Here is an 18,667-nt window from a genome sequence, read left to right on the forward strand (position 1 = left end):
ACTCACTATTATGATGCGAAATCATTACAATTATGATAACGTTTTCTTACACCATGCACATAAAATTTCCTCAGATAATATACACGACAGAGAAAACAATATAAAACAAAATACAGTAGGATTTCAAATTGTCGCTGGTGATCCTCTAAATATCCCGATTTGTATCAAGCACATTTCAGTACATTGGCAAGCCTTGGAGAAAAGAATTGATTATGCACTAGTGACTGCGGCTTAATTATATTGTTTCTCAAGTGCAGATTCGCACCAAAACCATTCAGCAGAACTACGAGTTGCATTCAAGTTCTGAGGCCTCCGATTTTTTTTCTCCAGACTGGAAAGAGATAGAAACATGCGCATGCAATCATTCGTTTTCTGAATTTGCGTGGTGTGAAACCAATTGAAATTCATCGACAGTTGAAGGAGACATGTGGTGATGGAGTTATGGATGTGTCGAAAGTGCGTTTGTGGGTGCGACAGTTTAATGAAGGCAGAACATCATGTGATAACAAACCGAAACAACCTCGGGCTCGCACAAGCCGGTCTGACGACATGATCGAGAAGTGGAGAGAATTGTTTTGGGGGATCGCCGAATGACTGTTGAACAGATCGCCTCCAGAGTTGGCATTTCTGTGGGTTCTGTGCACACAATCCTGCATGACGACCTGAAAATGCGAAAAGTGTCATCCAGGTGGGTGCCACGAATGCTGACGGACGACCACATGGCTGCCTGTGTGGCATGTTGCCAAGCAATGTTGGCACGCAACGACAGCATGAATGGGACTTTCTTTTCGTCGGTTGTGACAATGGATGAGACGTGGATGCCATTTTTCAATCCAGAAACAAAGCGCCAGTCAGCTCAATGGAAGCACACAGATTCACCGCCACCAAAACAATTTCGGGTAACCGCCAGTGCTGAAAAAATGATGGTGTCCATGTTCTGGGCGTAATCCTTACCCATTGCGTTCCAAAGGGCAATATGGTAACAGGTGCATCCTACGAAAATGTTTTGAAGAACAAATTCTTTCCTGTACTGCAACAAAAACGTCCGGGAAGGGCTGCGCGTGTGCTGTTTCACCAATACAACGCACCCGCACATCGAGCTAACGTTACGCAACAGTTTCTTCGTGATAACAACTTTGAAGTGATTCCTCATGCTCCCTACTCACCTGATCTGGCTCCTAGTGACTTTTTGGCTTTTTCCAACAATGAAAGACACTCTCCGTGGCCGCACATTCACCAGCCGTGCTGCTATTGCCTCAGCGATTTTCCAGTGGTCAAAACAGACTCCTAAAGAAGCCTTCGCCGCTGCCATGGAATCATGGCGTCAGCGTTGTGAAAAATGTGTACGTCTGCAGGGCGATTACGTAGAGAAGTAACGCCAGTTTCATCGATTTTGGGTGAGTAGTTAATTAGAAAAAAAAATCGGAGGCCTTAGAACTTGAATGCACCTCGTATATCTGAAAAACTTCTCGCAAACCTCTTCCAACATCGAAAGTCGTATACATCTCATGACTGTGCCTGTACCGTCGGGATCTTTGGGATCACCGGATGAACAAGTTCCTTGTCCTCAGGCACGATACTCTGTACTAGTGGTCGTCAAATTGCGGCCCGAGGGCAGCATGCGGCCGAAATCAAGTATTCGTGCGGACCGTGGTTCTCAGGACTATTTTATAACAAAATTCATCTAGTAGATAAGAGCCGGATCCAGAAACTTCAATTAACGAAGAGCTTCCTAAGCGTGTAATTTTCTACTCACAAGGAAAACTCCGTATCGCAACCCCCTTAGATTTATTAGTAACATGGCCCAGCGGATAGTCCATCAAAAACTGAACACAGATCAAGCATGAAAACAGGAAGAAAGTGTACTGAACTTTGAGAAAGGAAGCAAAATCGAAATAGTGAACGGTCCAAGCTCAAGATGTGCAACACCGTGCACCCTTAACAGCTACGGGGTTGTGGTTATGTGGTCACGTTGTAGCACTGCGAATGGGGAGGTCCGTGTTCAAATCTTTCTTGTGCTCCATTTTTTCCCATTATATTACGTCCGTCCGGTCACTGACGTGTCTGTTCAGTGTATTCAAATTTGTGTCTGTGTCGCGGTGTAACGTCCGTTTGCAACAGCGAGCTGTAAGGAAGGGACATCCAAACTTATGTACCTCCTATTTGTCCTACATAAGTACCACATGTTACGACTCTTGCGTTCCGTATCGGAAGTTTTGCATCTTGAATTCCTTTCTTTGTAACATAGTTCACACCCGTTTATTTGTTGTTTTCATTCCTATGAGAGATCTATGCGGCATTTCGCCTGCTCTCACTATTCACCACATTTACCTGCGACGGTAATATATTCTTACCAATGTATAGTATGACAACTGCCAAGTCTGCAGAAGAAGAACAGAAACGTCAGTGACCGGACGGAAAGTTCATAATCTTGTGAAAAAAAAAAATTAAAAAATAAAATGAGGCACGAGGAAGATTCAAACACGGATCTCCTGCGTTACAGTCCAACACCGTGACAGTCCAACATCGTTCGATGCTACATATCTTGAGCTTGGACAGTTCACTGCTTCTATTTTCACAGTTCAGTAAACTTCTTCCTGTTTTCATGCTTTACCTGTGTTCAGTTTTTGACGGGCTACCCGTTGGCCCACATTACAATTAAATCAGAGGAGGGGGGAGGGGGGGGAGGTTGCGGTGTGGAGTTTCCCTTGCCAGTAAAACCAAAAATACTTACAAATACAGTAGTATTTTAAGATGTACTCAATTTTAATAGACGTTGGTGAACTCGGCTGTGAGTTAAGTAAAGCTTGCCGCCTAGTTCAGGAGCAGAGGGTCATGTAGGGTAGCCCCTGCGGAATTAGAGCAGGTGAGTGGGGGGGGGGGGGATGTTTTATTATTTGTCTTCCATTACTGACAACTCACGGGCGTGTCCGACTCGTATAGATCAGACGCTATTGTACAGATTTTGACACCGAAGTAACATGGATTTGTGAATGCATATTACACAGACGGTCATCTTCAAATAAGCTCCTTATTTGTAGCAGAGAACCTTAAATTAATTAAGGCTGTTGTAATACAATGCATTGAGCAGAAGAAAATTAGTATTTAAATTATTTATCAAACTTTATAAGGACAAATGTTATTATTAATCAAAGTCACTCGTACACATAGTGAAACCGACAATATTTCACCATGCATTTATTATGCCAAAACCATTAGACTGCTCAGGTTGCCAGAAATCTGAAATCTACCACAATCAACACCAAGTGTAATTTGGGACTGCCGGCCAGCTTCCCGCGTGTCTTCTATAGAATAATACTATCAGTAGCAAAAGCGACCGATGATTATAGAAGAGCAGTTTCCGAGCGCTTTTCAGATTACAGAAACCTGTGAGGTTAAGGTTTCAATTAAAATTTCCTCGATGTACTTACCACCACGTAAAGGGCTTAGCGAGGATAGAGAAGTTTACCCAACAGCAACTACTATGTGATTAACATTATATTGCACTTGAAAGTTAAGAACACGTGTTGTCGGTATGATACTGGGGCAATTATATGCTGCAGTCTTGCGTAGGAACTCTGCATAGTTGGCATCTGCCCGACATTTAATTTATGAAATAAATGAATGAGCTGTTACATTTTAAACTTAACGTTTAGAAAAAACTGAAATTTTATGGTTAATTATCTCAATTTTTACCACAGTTTTTAAAAGATTTGGAAAATTCTAGAGTTTCAGACACCTGTAAGTATGGTTTGTACGCTGTGCAAAATTCATCGAAGAATCTCTCTTACATATGAAGAAAAGTGTACCTATAGCAAAAAATGCAGCCAATAGTAAGTGAAAAAATGATGAAACTTCACATGTTAAAAAAATTTATTTTGTTATGTTTTTGAACTTCCAACGGTCCGTCGACGATATTCTACGCCTCGTTTTGTTGCCCTTCATGGCAAGCCATCCTGGGCTTACATTTCAGTAAGATAATGTCCGCCCGCACATAGCGAGAGTTTCTACTGCTTGTCTTTGTGCTTGGCAAACCCTACCTTGGGCAATAAGGTTGCCGGATCTCTACTCAGTTGAGAACATCTGGAGCATTATGGGCAGGGCCCTCGAGCCAGCTCGGGATTTTGACAATCTAACGCCCCAATGGGTCAGAATTAGGCACGATTTCCCTCAAGACATCCAACAACTTTATCAATCAACGCCAGGCCGAATAACTGCTTGTATAAGGGCCAGAGGTGGACCAACGTATTTGACTTGCACAGTTTTTGTGAAACTCTTTCCCCTCAATCTATAATCCAATTTTTCTGAAGTTGTAGTCATCTGTTGGCCGGTACATGTACATCATATCAACCGATTTCAGTCCCTTTCGGATAATTTCTTCGTTGTGGTCGTTTCTTCCCCTCAGAGTGTATTTGTAGCGACGAATATGAATTTAAATTACGGCTGTTGTAATACAGCGCAATAAGTAGAACTGAAATGATATTGAAAATATTCAGTAAATATTTGTGATCGCGTCTCCTGTTGTATAATGCATTTAAATATAAGTACAGTTACTTTTATTAATCACTTAATCGTCCGCCTGCACAGACAACACAACAACGCATTGTCAGGCAATTGCAGTGCCACAGTTTTAGGGTCGCTGATGGTGGCAGCAATCTGTTCCTGAGAAGAGGCAACATGAAGTGTTCCGGAGATCGGTTGTATCCAGTTGCAAATCTCGTACGACACTTTGTAAGCTCGTTTTTTTTTTTCCACTAAACAGCGGTGCAGGACAGTGTCAAATGCCGTCACAGCCTTATGATCACTGATGCCTTCCTCAGCGTTAACTGATTCTATAAGTTCAGGTCTGTTGGTTGCCAAAAGGTCTTAGATGTTACCCTCACGAGTTGGTTTTCTAACTATCTGCTCAAGGTAATTTTCGGACAAGACATCCAGAACAATGTCACACGAATCCCTGTCTCTGGCACCAGTTTCGATGGCATAACATTCCCAATCTCTACCTGATAAGTTGAAGTCACCGCCTTTAACAACGGCATGATCAGGAAAATTACTAATGATATTCTGCAGGTTCTGTTTGAAGCGCTCTACAACTACAGATCCTTGCCCAGGTGGTCTATAAAAGTATCCGATTGCCATTTTTGGCCGTTCTTTGATACTAAGTTTCACCCAGATTGATTCACATTCGGAATCCGTGATAACTTCTATAGATTTTATCGAATTTTTTACTGCAATAAACACGCCGCCACCATCGGCAACTAACCTACCCTTACGATAAACATACCAATCTGAACTTAGGATTTCGTTGTCACTGACATCTGGTTTCAACCAGCTTTCTGTTTCCAATGCTATCTGTGCGTTATAATCTTCAGTAAGCGATACTATCTGTGGAATCTTTACTTGGATGCTCCTGCAGTTTACTAAAATAATATTAATCTCTTCTACCTCTGATCTGCGAGGATCAAGATTCTCTGACGTCACTGTGGTTGATTTAACAGGCAAATCGTCTTAGATCCTAAGGGAGGTATTCTCTAACCTAAAAAAGCCACATGTGCACGCCACACGTACTCCGCTACCCTAGTAGCCGCTTCCTGCGTGTAGTGCACGCCTAACCTGTTAAGGCTTAAGGGAAACCCTACGATTCTGCACCCGATAGCGGAGGTCGAGAAATTCGCATCCAGTACCGTCCCAGAGCCGTCTGAGCATCTGGTTTAGAACTTCCACTCTGCTCCGTACAGCAGGACAGTGATCAAACCTTGGTACGATGCTACAAATAGACAGCTTTGCCTGCACCCCGCGTACGTTGCTAGTTGCGTTCACCAAATTAGGCAGCCGTCGAAAGTAGCCCAGGATGAACCCAAGCGGCAGGCTTGTTTTAAGCATTTATTTACGGGTCGCCATTATTGTAATGATTTTGCATCATAATAATGAGTTACTTATTATTATCAATGAACAAATTACACCTATGTGAAATTGTAAACAAAAAATGAATGTAACATGTAAAACAATAGTTTAAATCACACAAGAAATATAGGTAAAATAAATAACTACACTAGTAATTAGTATTTAGATAATTTAATTAGGTATTTTGCAAATTCTCTGACACCACCTTGTGTACAGCTTATTTTCCGAAAATGGTATTTTAGAAACCGGCTTTATTACACATGGATGGATGTAACTTGAAATTTTATGTTGTAACAAAAGTTTTCATTTGTCAACAAAAAAAAAATGGTTCAAATGGCTCTGAGCACTATGGGACTTAACATCTATGGTCATTAGTCCCCTAGAACTTAGAACTAGTTAAACCTAACTAACCTAAGGACATCACACAACACCCAGTCATCACGAGGCAGAGAAAATCCCTGACCCCGCCGGGAATCAAACTCATTTGTCAAAATTAATTAATGGTGGTGCCGTATTTTGCAAAATTTAATATCATTACAAAATTCGATTATAAAATTTTCAAGAACGTTAATTACATATCAATTTTCATATGAGAAACATTATTTTGCATATCATCGTTTCGAAGATATTCTCTCCAAACCTACAATCCAAAATTATCTTTTGGGATGTAATTTATACCTCAAAAGTGATAATGGACACAAACAAAAAAATCCCTGTTGCATTATTTTTGCCCCCTTCACTCACCTGACAAGTTTCATCAAGATCGTTTATTGACTCCTGGAAATGCCATCTAGTCAGGACTGTCGTCCGCGTGCCTCTCCTCAGCTGATCTAGTACAAACGCCGACTCGCACTCCCCACCGGTGGGAGGGGGACGATTCCTCCACACTGGAGGCGACCGATCGCACTGAAACTTCAAACACTCGCCATGCCTATTTACACCTCACAAAACGCGCACGTGGATAAGTGGCACTTCCACTACTTCCGTGTGGAGGCACCATCTGCCAATAACGACACTTGCGACACGAAAACAGCATTTCAACACAGTGCCGATGTCAAGACACAACTGATACGACGGCCATCTTGTCACATGTAATGGCAGTGATGTTGGACGCTGAGCTCTGGAGCAAAGTCGACGTTCAAACTCATCCCAAAGGTGATCCATTGGTCTCAGATCGAGACTCTGGGCAGGCCAATCCATTTCAAGAATGTTGTTGGCCACAACCCATTGCCTCACACATGCTGCTATACGTTTGGGAACATTGTTCAAAATGTTCAAATGCGTGCGAATTCCTAAGGGACCAAACTGCTGAGGTCATCGGTCCCTACACCTACACACTACTTAAAATAACTTACGCTACGAACAACACACACACACACACACACACACACACACACATGCCCGAGGGAGGACTCGAACCTCTGGCAGGAGGGGCCGCGCAATCCGCGACAAGGCGCCTTAAACCGCGCGGCCACTCCCCGCAGCTACGTACTGTCAAGCTGATACAAACAAGCATCGCCTTCGGACGATTCCTCTACTTTATGCAGTACACAAGGCTGTAAAATATATATATATATATCCTTCCACGCTTAGTGTTTTCTTAAATGCAATAAGGTGCCCACAACCACCCCAAGCAAAACACCCCCGTACCTTAACAACACCACCCCGGAACTTCACTGCTGACAGGACACATGATGGCAGGTGTGAGGTAATGGACGAGTTGTGGAGCTCTTAAAATATTCTAAGTTAGTGGCCGCACGGGCCGCTCGGCAAGCCGTGGCGCGGCAGCAACCACGTGGTGCCCGACGTTAGCTGAGCTAGAGGGGTAGCCCCAGCGCGTGGTCCAGGGACCACGTGGCTGGGAATTTCATGGTGACGCTGTGTCGATGGAGACATGCAGGGAGTGCCAAAGATGGCGGACTTTGTGAAACCTTAATGGAAAACATTTCACAGTTCGTATAGAAATTAATAGTAGCCAGAGGAATCATGGTACCTCAAAAAGAAACATGTACATTACCATTATTTGCATGACGATTCTAATGGTGTAATCAGATTTTCAATATCTTTATTAGTTTGAAGTGTAGTATCTGACTGTAAATTGTACAAGTAACACCCAGCAACGAATTTCCAAAATCTAAACGGTTCAACCGATTTTGTCGATCGACATGTCTTTAGAAAGCTATTAGTGTAAACCAAAATTGGTATAAATTACAGGTACGTAACTTGAATAGCACATGAGTTATTGGAGGTCAAAGTAGCCGATGACTATCGATCGCGTCAGGCCATAAGTGCTCCACAGTTACACGAAAAAACGGTAGCAGCATGCTTATAAATATATTTATTCATCTACGTCTTTGTTTATATCCGATATATACTATTCATGAAGAAATTGGTCAATTATTTACTATGTTTTAGAAAGGACAGAGACATTAGGCTACTGGCTTACTTCTGTTCTATGCCTTTGATATATGTTTATTTAATTTGTGTATGTATTTAATAATGTGTGTTAGAGCGTGTAATGGTCCAGCCGTAGGAATATTTATTTAATTTCAGGTTATGTAAATGGAAATCCAGTATTTCGAATGTGTTTCATTACGTTTGTAAGTGTGAGTTGGCGTGAAGAAATAGCGGGAGCGCTATAGCCAATCACAGCACTCGTTAATGGGGAGACTGTATGGAAGTGGGGGAGTTCGGAACAGTACGGGTGAGGGCACAGGAGACGAGAGTCCCGGACAGTACGGCGCGACGGATGCACTGTCGCGGAAAAGGCTGGGAAAGTGGAGCAGTTTGCACGTGGTCGCGGGTGATACAAATATTTCTTAGTGCCGACTAGTGCACTTGTGAGATCTGTGGCTTCTGCAGTGAAGACGTAGTATGCGTTTAGAAGTGAATGTTTCTCGAGCTATGTTGTTGTTCATAACTAATTACGTGAAGTAGGAATCTATTGTTTCCCTGTTAGTCAATTTATATTTTATTTAATTGCTGGACCATCGACACTAATAAAGGGCATTCTTAAAGGTAGTTCTGCTATCGTACTCATCATTTAAAGTCGTTAAAATAGTACCTGCAGAATATATTTAATTGCAATCTTTCATTTATAAATGTCTATATTACGTTCAAAATTCGCAATTGTCGAGTGATAGAAACCTTCGACCATTCGATTCATGTGTATATTCATATTGCATACTGTAGACTCATCAGTGCTTGGCTTGTAATGCAGCAGCTACGTATCCCAGCCCCTAGACAACGAAACCAGCCACAACTTTCAATATTTCATCTCTGAGTCGGAGGATACGTAGTTGATGGCCACACCATCATTTCATTATTATTTTGAAAGCCCGCACAGGTAATGTTATCCAGGGCATTCCCCAAAACGAAACCTTTCCGACAGACCTTTCCGCTTATCACTCCAAATCACTCGTTGCCACTGTCCAGGTGCGTCACTTTAGACCAGCTCAAGCGTTGCTTAGCACAGACTAATGAAATGTGTGGCTTGGGAGGAGCTGTTGGACCACTGAATCCCAAATTTTCTAACACTTTACACACATTCATTGCTCTAGTTGGATTGCTAAGAGCACTTTGGAACCCACGAGTGTCTTCTTCTGTAGTATTCACACGATTTTTTACAATCCTCACCCTCCCCGCCGCGGTTCGATGATCTCTGTCGGTCAGTACGTAAGGTCTGTGCGGTCTTGGATTAGCTATGGTTGTTCCTTCGCTTTTCTACTTCACAATCACATCACCAACAGTCGAGAGGGGCAGTTTCTGAAGGGGTGAAATGTTCGCGAATGGGTTTGTTGCTAAGTTGACATCCAGTGACGAGAACTCTCCTCACCGACCCACTCTGCTGCTACTACATCTGTACTGTCAACTCCTTTTATACTGGTGGTCCACCTCTCTCCACTTTACATTGTTGTGTTCGGATAGTGTAGACTTATGTAATAGTTTCAGTCTCGAAAAGCGTTATTGCTGGCAGAAAAAGGGGATAGTAAAAGATACGAAAAAAATGCTGATGTTTTATCTCTGCGTCCAACGGAATTGAAACGTAGCTGTCGCATTTCCAAAGACTGAAAAATAGCTCATGACCTTCATGCCCCATGTCAAAATAATTAATAAAAAAAAACTTCGATGACAAATCATATCAATCCTTTGATTGAATTCAAAACAAGCCTTCGATGAAAGTCTACATCAGCTTTTGGAAGGTTGTCACTTGTGTAAGGCAATCAATTGACATTACTTTCAGAAAAATATAGGGCGCGTTCAATAAGTAACGCATCACTCTTTTTTGTTCAATTTCGGTTGAAAAAATGCGGAATTTGTTGTGGGACATCCTGGAAAAATCCAGTTTCAGCCCCTATAGTTGCATGAAGTTGCGATGGGTGGCGGCGCTACAGGTAGCCTCTCAAATATGCTACGAGGAAAGCACAAGTGTGTAACGTCTTACCTATCAGCTAGGTGCAACGAATAGCGGCGAATACGATTATTTTGTCTGATCTTCCAGCGAGAGATCTCTCTAAAAAAATAAGACATCACATAACTTATGATTAATTTAGTAAACATCAATATACTAAAATAATAGCCTCGAGCGTTTGAACACGACCGCTGCTCCACGACGGGAAACGCAAAAAGCAGCGCTGCCAGATGAAGTAAAGTATGAAAACCTGCGCCGCACGACGGCGAGAAAAACTTTAGGCAGCGCCGGCGTTAACGTGTAAAATATAAGTGCAATTACTGTTATTAATCAATAAATGACATGCACACACAGATAACACAACAAAACTTCGTCAGGCAATTACAGTATCACAATTTTAGGTCGCTGAATGTGGCAGCAATTTGAAACAGAGAACAACTGACACGAAGTGTATCGAATGGTGCCGATTTTAATGATCAGTACTTGGGGGCTGCCGGCCAATATATTACAACCTTTCTATAGCTACTCTACTGGGGGCTCATAAAAAATATGTGGGTTACCAATTACTAAAAACATCGATACATATGCGACCCGATATCCCAGCCCCAATATCAGTATTGCTCTTTAAACAAAAATGTTCGACGGCCTCTGCTCTATATGATTCATTCATATAATGAATGTTTACACATTTAAATTAGGTATTCTCAAAATACTCTCACAGAACAATGTGTAAACCTTATTTTCCGAAAATGGTATTTTAGAAACCGGCTTTATTACACATGGATGGATGTAACTTGAAATTTTATGTTGTAACAAAAGTTTTCATTTGTCAAAATTAATTAATGGTGGTGCCGTATTCTGCAAAATTTAATATCATTACAAAATTCGATTATAAAATTTTCAAGAACGTTAATTACATATCAATTTTCATATGAGAAGCATTTTTTCCATATCATCGTTTCGAAGATATTCTCTCCAAACTTATAACCCAAAATTATCTTTCGGGATGTAATTTATCCCTCAAAAATGATATTGGACACAAACAAAAAAATACCTATTGCATTATTTCGCCCCTTTACACACCTGAAAAGTTTCATCAAGATCGTTTGCTGACTTTTGGGAATGTAATCTAGTCAGAGTTGTCATCCGCGTGCCTCTCCTCAGCTGACCTAGTACAAACACCGACTCGCACTCCCCACCGGTGGGAGGGGGACGATTCCTCCACACTGGAGGCGACCGATCGCACTGAACTTCAAACACTCGCCATGCCTATTTACACCTCACAAAACGCGCACGTGGATAAGTGGCACTTCCACTACTTCCGTGTGGAGGCACCATCTGCCAATAACGACACTTGCGACACGAAAACAGCATTTCAACACAGTGCCGATGTCAAGACACAACTGACACGACGGCCATCTTGTCACATGTAATGGTAGTGCTGTTGGACGCTGAGCTCTGGAGCAAAGTCGACGTTCAAACTCATCGCTAACGTGATCCATTGGTCTCATGTCGAGACTCTGGGCAGGCCAATCCATTTCAGAAATGTTGTTGACCGTAAACGACTGCGTCACAGATCCTGATTTATGACTGGGCGCATTGTCTCACAGATTCAAAAAACCATTTTCTTCGGACTATTTGTCTACTGCAGTTCATGAGGCTGTAAAACGTGTATATATATCCTTCTATGCTTAGCTTTTTCTTAAGTGCAATAAGGGGACCACAACCACACAATGGAATACAACCGCATATCTTAAACACCTCCTCCGAACTTCACTGCTGGCACTACACATGATGGTAGGTAACATTATCAAGGGAATTTCCTCAAACCCAAACGCTACCAACAGATTGCCCAGGGTATAGCGCCGTTCATCACTCCAAACCACTCTTTTTCCACAGTCATAACCCACTCTCCAGGTGCATCGCTGTACACCATGTACCATCTCAAGCGTCGCTTAGCATAGACTAATGAAATGTGTGGCTTATAAGGAGTTCTTCAAGCACTGAACCCCAAATTTTGTAACGCCCTTCGCATAGTCATTGTTCTAGTTGGGCTGCTAAGAGCACTTTTCTTCCCTAGATTTGACGCGATTTTTTACAACCCCCACCCCCATTTCCCCTGCCAATGCTCGACGGTCTCTGTCAGTCAATACAAGAGGTCAAGAAGTCTGTGCGGTCTTGGATTAGCTGTGGTCGTTCCTTGGCGTTTCCACTTCGCATTCACATCACCAACAGTCGAACTGTGCAGCTTTCGAAGGGTTGAAATGTTCCCATTTAATTTGTTCCTATACTGTCAACACACTATTTCAACTCCTTTTATACTGGCGATCCACCTCTCGTAGCTCTATACCATTCAGGCCAAAAGTAAAAATAAATAAACAACAAAAACCTTACAAGACAAGTCATATCAATTCTCTGATCAAATCCAAAACAAGCCTTCGATGAAATCTTACATCAGATTTTGGAAGGTTGTCACATGTGCAATGTGACCAATTGACATTACTTTCAGAAAAATACGACGCGTTGTTCAATAAATAACGCGACCCTTTTTTTCGGTCAATTTCGGTTTAAAAAATTCGGAATTTTTTGTGGAACATTATGGAAAATTGCCGCTTCATCCCCAATAGTTCCATGAAGTTCCCATTAGTGGCGACTCTATAGGAAGCATTCAAAATGGTGTCTGCAACGAAGTGCGTACCAAACAGAGAAAACCCATTGAGTGTCCGTTGGTGGAAAACTAGACCATCGCAGATATTCACAGGCGCTTGCAGAATCTGTACGCAGACACGGCAGTGAACAAAAGATGGTGAGTGGTTGTGCTAGGCATCTGCCATCATCACTACAACATCGCGCAACGCTGTCCGATCTACCGCGTGCCGGCCGGCTGCATACAGCTGGGACTGCTGCAACGTTGGAACGTGCGGACACTCTCATTCGAGGTGATCGAGAGATCACAATCCAACACCTCGCTGCCCAACTGGACGTATGTGTCGGTAGTGCTGACACACTCGTCCACCAGTTGGGGTACTCAAAGGTGCGTGCCCGCTGCGTTCCACGCCACCTAGCAGAAGAACACGAAGAGCCACGAAGCGCCATCTGTACTGAATTCCTTGCGCGTTATGAGGCGACCGAATCAATTTTTTGTCGAATATCGTCACAGGCAATGAAACCAAAGCCGCACCCTTAGCCGGTAAAGTCATGGCGACGGTTTTCTAGGACCCTGAAGGGGTTATTCTGTTTGATGTCTTCCCTCACGGTGTAAAGATCAACACTGAAGGGTGTTGCGCTACCGTCAGGAATCTAAAGAAACGACTTCATTGTGTCCGTCGCCACAAAAATGCAAACGAACTTCTCCTTCTCGACGAGAACGCAGGGCCTCACACAAGTCTGCCCACGCGAGAGGAGCTCACAAAACTTCATAGGACTGTTCTTCCTCATAAACCCAACAGTACGTATCTCGCACTTTGCGACTTCGACCTGTTTGGCCCAACGAAGGCTGCAGTCCACGGGAGGCAGCACGTGGATGATGGGAGATTATTGATACAGCAAGATATTAGCTCCGACGTCTACCCCTAGAGTGTTAACGACATGGACATGTAGGCCCACTCAGTAAAGTAAGGTCGTCGCATTGGACGGAGATTATGTTGGAAAACAGGTTTTTGTAGCCAAAAGAGTACGGAACAACTTCTCTGTTACTTGGTGGAATACTTTTTACTCGCGAGATTAAATTACTGGAATATCTGCTTCACCGAAGAAGATCAAAATGTGGTTCCTATGTTCAACAGTCGCACAGCTGCGAAAATGACAGTTATAGAAGTAACACCTGTACATTACGTCCCGTCGGAATTTCTGCGACTAAGATGACATCGGGCGAAAGTTCACCGCTACTGCTGCTGCTCCTGGAAGGTTAATCTCCCACGGCCTGTAATAGTGCAGACAATTTATCTTGACAAATGTCCATTTAATAACTCATTTCGCTCTTCTACAAAATTCAAACAACTGCTTGTATTCAGCTGTTAATATGGTGTATTGGAATCCTGAATAAAACCAATCTTCTTTCAAAAAATATGATTGCATTATTTATTGTACGCCCGTCATTTGATAGTTAGCATCTTCGATTTCCTTTGTTGTATGGATCCTTGCATTAAACTATTACTAAAATAGTCCGCAGACAGATGACATATCTTCCCGTGCTTGTAAGATAAATATCAAGTTATGCCAAATGTGGATGGTAACTACTGGGAAAGGGAAAATTTTCCATAGAAGTTAGAATCGTAACAGCTAAATGCACATGTACACGATTTGTTTACAAACACTAGCACTTGCAGTGATCCCATTCAGAGTAACTCACCCGTACATTACGTCCCGTCGGAATTTCTGCGACTAAGATGACATCGGGCGAAAGTTCATCTCTACTGCTGCTGCTTCTGGAAGCTGAATCTCCCACGGCCTGTAATAGTGCAGACAATTTATCTTGACAAATGTCCATTTAATGACTCATTTCGCTCTTCTACAAAATTCAAACAACTGCTTGTATTCAGCTGTGACGTCTTTAAGAAAATCACGTAGGCTGCTACCTGGAAATGGTAGACTCGTTTAGTAGATTTGTGGTTAACGACATGGACTTGTTTGAAACGCATAGCAGTATCCAGTCGGCGCACACAAAACAGACGAACGACCGGTAACGTACATTTTCAATAGGCTTCGTCAAGGTCTCACGGTCGTCAATTACCCACCACGGGTCTCGAAATCCAATTCGATGCCTTCTCTCCTTCCAAACAACTTCTCTGTTACTTGGTGGAATACTTTGTACTGGCGAGATTATATTACTGGAATATCTGCTTCACCGAAGAAGATCAAAACATGCTTCCTATGTTCAACAGTCACACAGCTGCGAAAATGACAATTATATAAGTAACATGATTTTTTGTTTTAGCAAATTCTAGGAATCTTTTATATATATATATATATATATATATATATATATATATATATATATATATATAAAATCTGTGTCAAGTGGCAGCGTTAACTCGTCTCTTCTTATATAGCGCAGTAAGGGATACTTGCATACCTCAAATATCTCCAATCGAGAGTCCAGCGACACAAATACTACACAGAAAGTTACTATATTGGTCAGTTGGTCGGGGCCGGAGTGACACTGCATCTTTTACTTACGTACTTGCATTTACTTTATGCACCTTTAGTGAACGCTGGAGTGTTTCAACTTCTTCCCACATACAAACTGAATAAACATGTAGCACAAAAACATACGAACTGTGTTTGATAAGTTCGATGAATTCATCTGTTTGCGAGAGACAAAACGCATGAAAAGACAACAACAAAATAGTTTCCTTTGCGAATTGTGGAAAGGGGCATGTACGAGCCCAGATAACAGTCTAAGTCAAGCTGAGTAACAACGCTTTTAGAACAAATGCGTTTCGTAATTTCAAGGTCGCTATGTAACCTGATACATATCACTTGTCAAGATGAGGATACCCCCTTCCGGTGCTTATACCTGTAGGCCAATTGTACGACATAAAATGGCAGGAAAATAAATGTCACCCATCCACTTCTGAGATCACTTTCAAGGTCACACCACACTTCCACTGATCTAGGCCAACACGATGACTTTAAAATGGTGGAACAAGTCCCCCCATCCCCCAACCCCTCCCCACCCACTTCTCTCAGTCCCATCGCGAGAGTTCTGTCATTAGAAGGATGTACACTATAATGAAAGGATCATAATGAAGTGCCAGCAGCAAAGTTATCCTACCGAAAAAAATGGCGGCAAATATTATCTTAAGGTCATAAATTACACTTGTCCCCCTTAAACATCCCAACAACAACATAAATTATACGAGACACTTTGACTTTACAAAGTGTCAATAAACAACTGCGGAAAATTCGAAGCTGGGCGTCAGTAGTGGGTAAGGGTCTCCTAGGACAATTTTGATATCAAATTTATATGCAAATTAATTAAACTGATCAATTAATTACCCCCACCCTACCCCCATTCGCGGATGACGACATGGTTTTTCCCCAGACACCACATGGATCCTTTTCCCCTCCCCCACCAGGCATGGAGGAAATTTCGAATTTTGGTGGGAAATTTAAAAAATGACGAGAACGTCAAAAATGGGGGGAATTTCTTTTCCCAGGGTTGTGCTGACGTCACACCCCACCCCCTCCCCAGAAACTGGCGCGAATTTCAAATTTGGGTAGGAATTTTTTTCTCTGCGCACGTGACCAGAATTGGTGGGAGAGGTTCAGTCTATGCTTAGCTGTCATTGTGGAAGCATCGTGATATGTTTGATCAGCGAGATGAATGTGAAGGGTAGAGTGGCTTTCAATAGTTTTAGCATATGTACGCATTCGAGGGTGGACTATAGCCACAGTTCACTAAATGGGGGATGGACAATTATGATAATGTAATAGTGTAGGAGAAATAAGCAGAACAATTCGGTTCAGTAGATTGTGGCAATGCAGAGGGATGGAACCAAGACGTATGTTGCAACCGATACATGCTCATATACATCAGCAAACTGTCGACATATTCCATATGAAACATTCACTCTTCTAATATGGAACACATGGGCATCTGATGATAATTCGCTTCAGTGGAAGCATATTCGTATGTGTAATATATACGACTGAAGAGCGTCAACTGCTATCCCCACCCACTTCCCCCTCCGTCAACCCATCCTCTCTTCCCATCATCACTCGTTCGCCATCCCCGGTGCTGCGCGGAATGTGTTCTATCGAAGAGCTGCTGGTGTCTGACCAGCCATGTTGCCTGTAAGCATACAGCCAACGACTGCGCCCATAGCCTTCTACATCCAGAATGGAAAAGAGTTATATTAGACGAGTGCCTGAAGAACAAGAGGAATACGTTCCAGCAGATAATGGCTATGCAGCAGAATGGTATCAAGACGCATTCTGCGGGTCATGCAGACTTACGCTGTTGTTATAACTACTTGCTATTTTTTAAATTCACAGTCAGTTTTTGCACCTCACAAGAGACGTCTGCCTCCGATCCAGAGGATCAAGCAACTGGTGTAGTTTGCAAATATGCCACTAGAGATGCTTGAAATTGGCAGTAGCCAATAGAAGCGCAGCATCTGAACACATCGGGGATCTAGCGCTGGCCCAGGATCTCTGCAGCCTCAGCTGCAGAGTCACGCAGCATGAAGCGCCAGCCAAGATTTTCCAGCGCTGCCCAACCACAGCAGCAGAGTAGGAAGACGCCTCTGAAGAGTAAGTACCCCTTGCTTGATATCTGTTAAGTGTCATTGTGAGAAAGACGAATTCCTTGTACTGCTATTATCGCTCAAAACAGTTTTTCTTCTTTGCTCATCAGGGCGTACGGCGTCCTCCAACCTGTCGGGAGCCGCAGCAGCGGCAGCACCATGGGATCCAATCACGCACCTGGACAGCTTGTTGGAGCAGGACAATGAGCCGTTATTGTTGACTGAAGACACCCAGCCATTCCCTGACTCGTAGAACTGCACCGGGGTTCCTAAACAGCATGACGCAGCTCGGTATTGCACCCTACCTTACGCGCCATCACAGAATATTCCAGTGATGCTGCATGGACAAAGTGAGGATGGAGTGGATGAGAAGATACCAATTACACCCTGTGCACCACTGCTGTTTGCTTCAGTGTATAACTTAAATGCTAATGCGTTTACAAATTGGTATACAGGGTTATTTTTCCACTGTGTACAAACTCTAGGGATTGATCGATAAGAGGATATGGAACAAAAAGGTCTAATGAACTTAAGTCTGGACAGGCATGGTTTCCATGCTGGAGACCATTTATGCTATCATACATTGTTACAGAGACTGCAGTCTAATAAGCACTGTACCATGCAGCCACAGTTACAGTATGCATGGCTTCATCCTAAAGGTTGGTACTGTTCCTCGTACGTCATGCCCTAGCTTCATCTCCTGCCATAGTAATTGGCAATGTTGTGTCTGATTCACTTCTCTTGTTGACTCACCTTGTAGTGGATTTGATACAGCGTTGTACACAATGGTTCCGTATTCGAATTGAGAGCTTTCTGACATGATCTTTACTTACGAAAAAACAAATGCAGGATGTATACGCAGACAAGTAAAAAAAAAACTAGATTTTTCCCGGATTTCCAGGTTAAAAAATACAGATTTTTCCAGAGTGAAAATACACGTTTTCCGTGTTAAGTAGCAGTATACTTTCCCTCGGAACTGTAATACTTATCAACCCTTTGAATGGTTAAGGTTTCTTACACCAGCTTCGAACTTTCCAGCACTTAAGAAAACAAAAACACGTTTCTGAAAGATCTCTAATATGCAGCAACATGTCCGCTGCATATT

The 18,667-nt window shown here is 42.7% G+C and overlaps 1 protein-coding gene across 1 annotated transcript in view; it reads right to left on the reverse strand.

Annotated features, from left to right (window-relative positions):
* Positions 1 to 18,667, reverse strand: part of LOC124722620 — a 237,750-nt gene that overhangs the window by 88,284 nt on the left and 130,799 nt on the right. The window contains exon 6 of the mRNA XM_047247755.1: positions 14,664 to 14,762. Within this exon, the coding sequence (XP_047103711.1) occupies positions 14,664 to 14,762 (99 nt within the window). The remainder of the gene's footprint in view (positions 1 to 14,663; positions 14,763 to 18,667) is intronic.

This window comes from Schistocerca piceifrons, chromosome X (assembly GCF_021461385.2).
Source record: "Schistocerca piceifrons isolate TAMUIC-IGC-003096 chromosome X, iqSchPice1.1, whole genome shotgun sequence".
NCBI lineage: Eukaryota > Metazoa > Arthropoda > Insecta > Orthoptera > Acrididae > Schistocerca > Schistocerca piceifrons.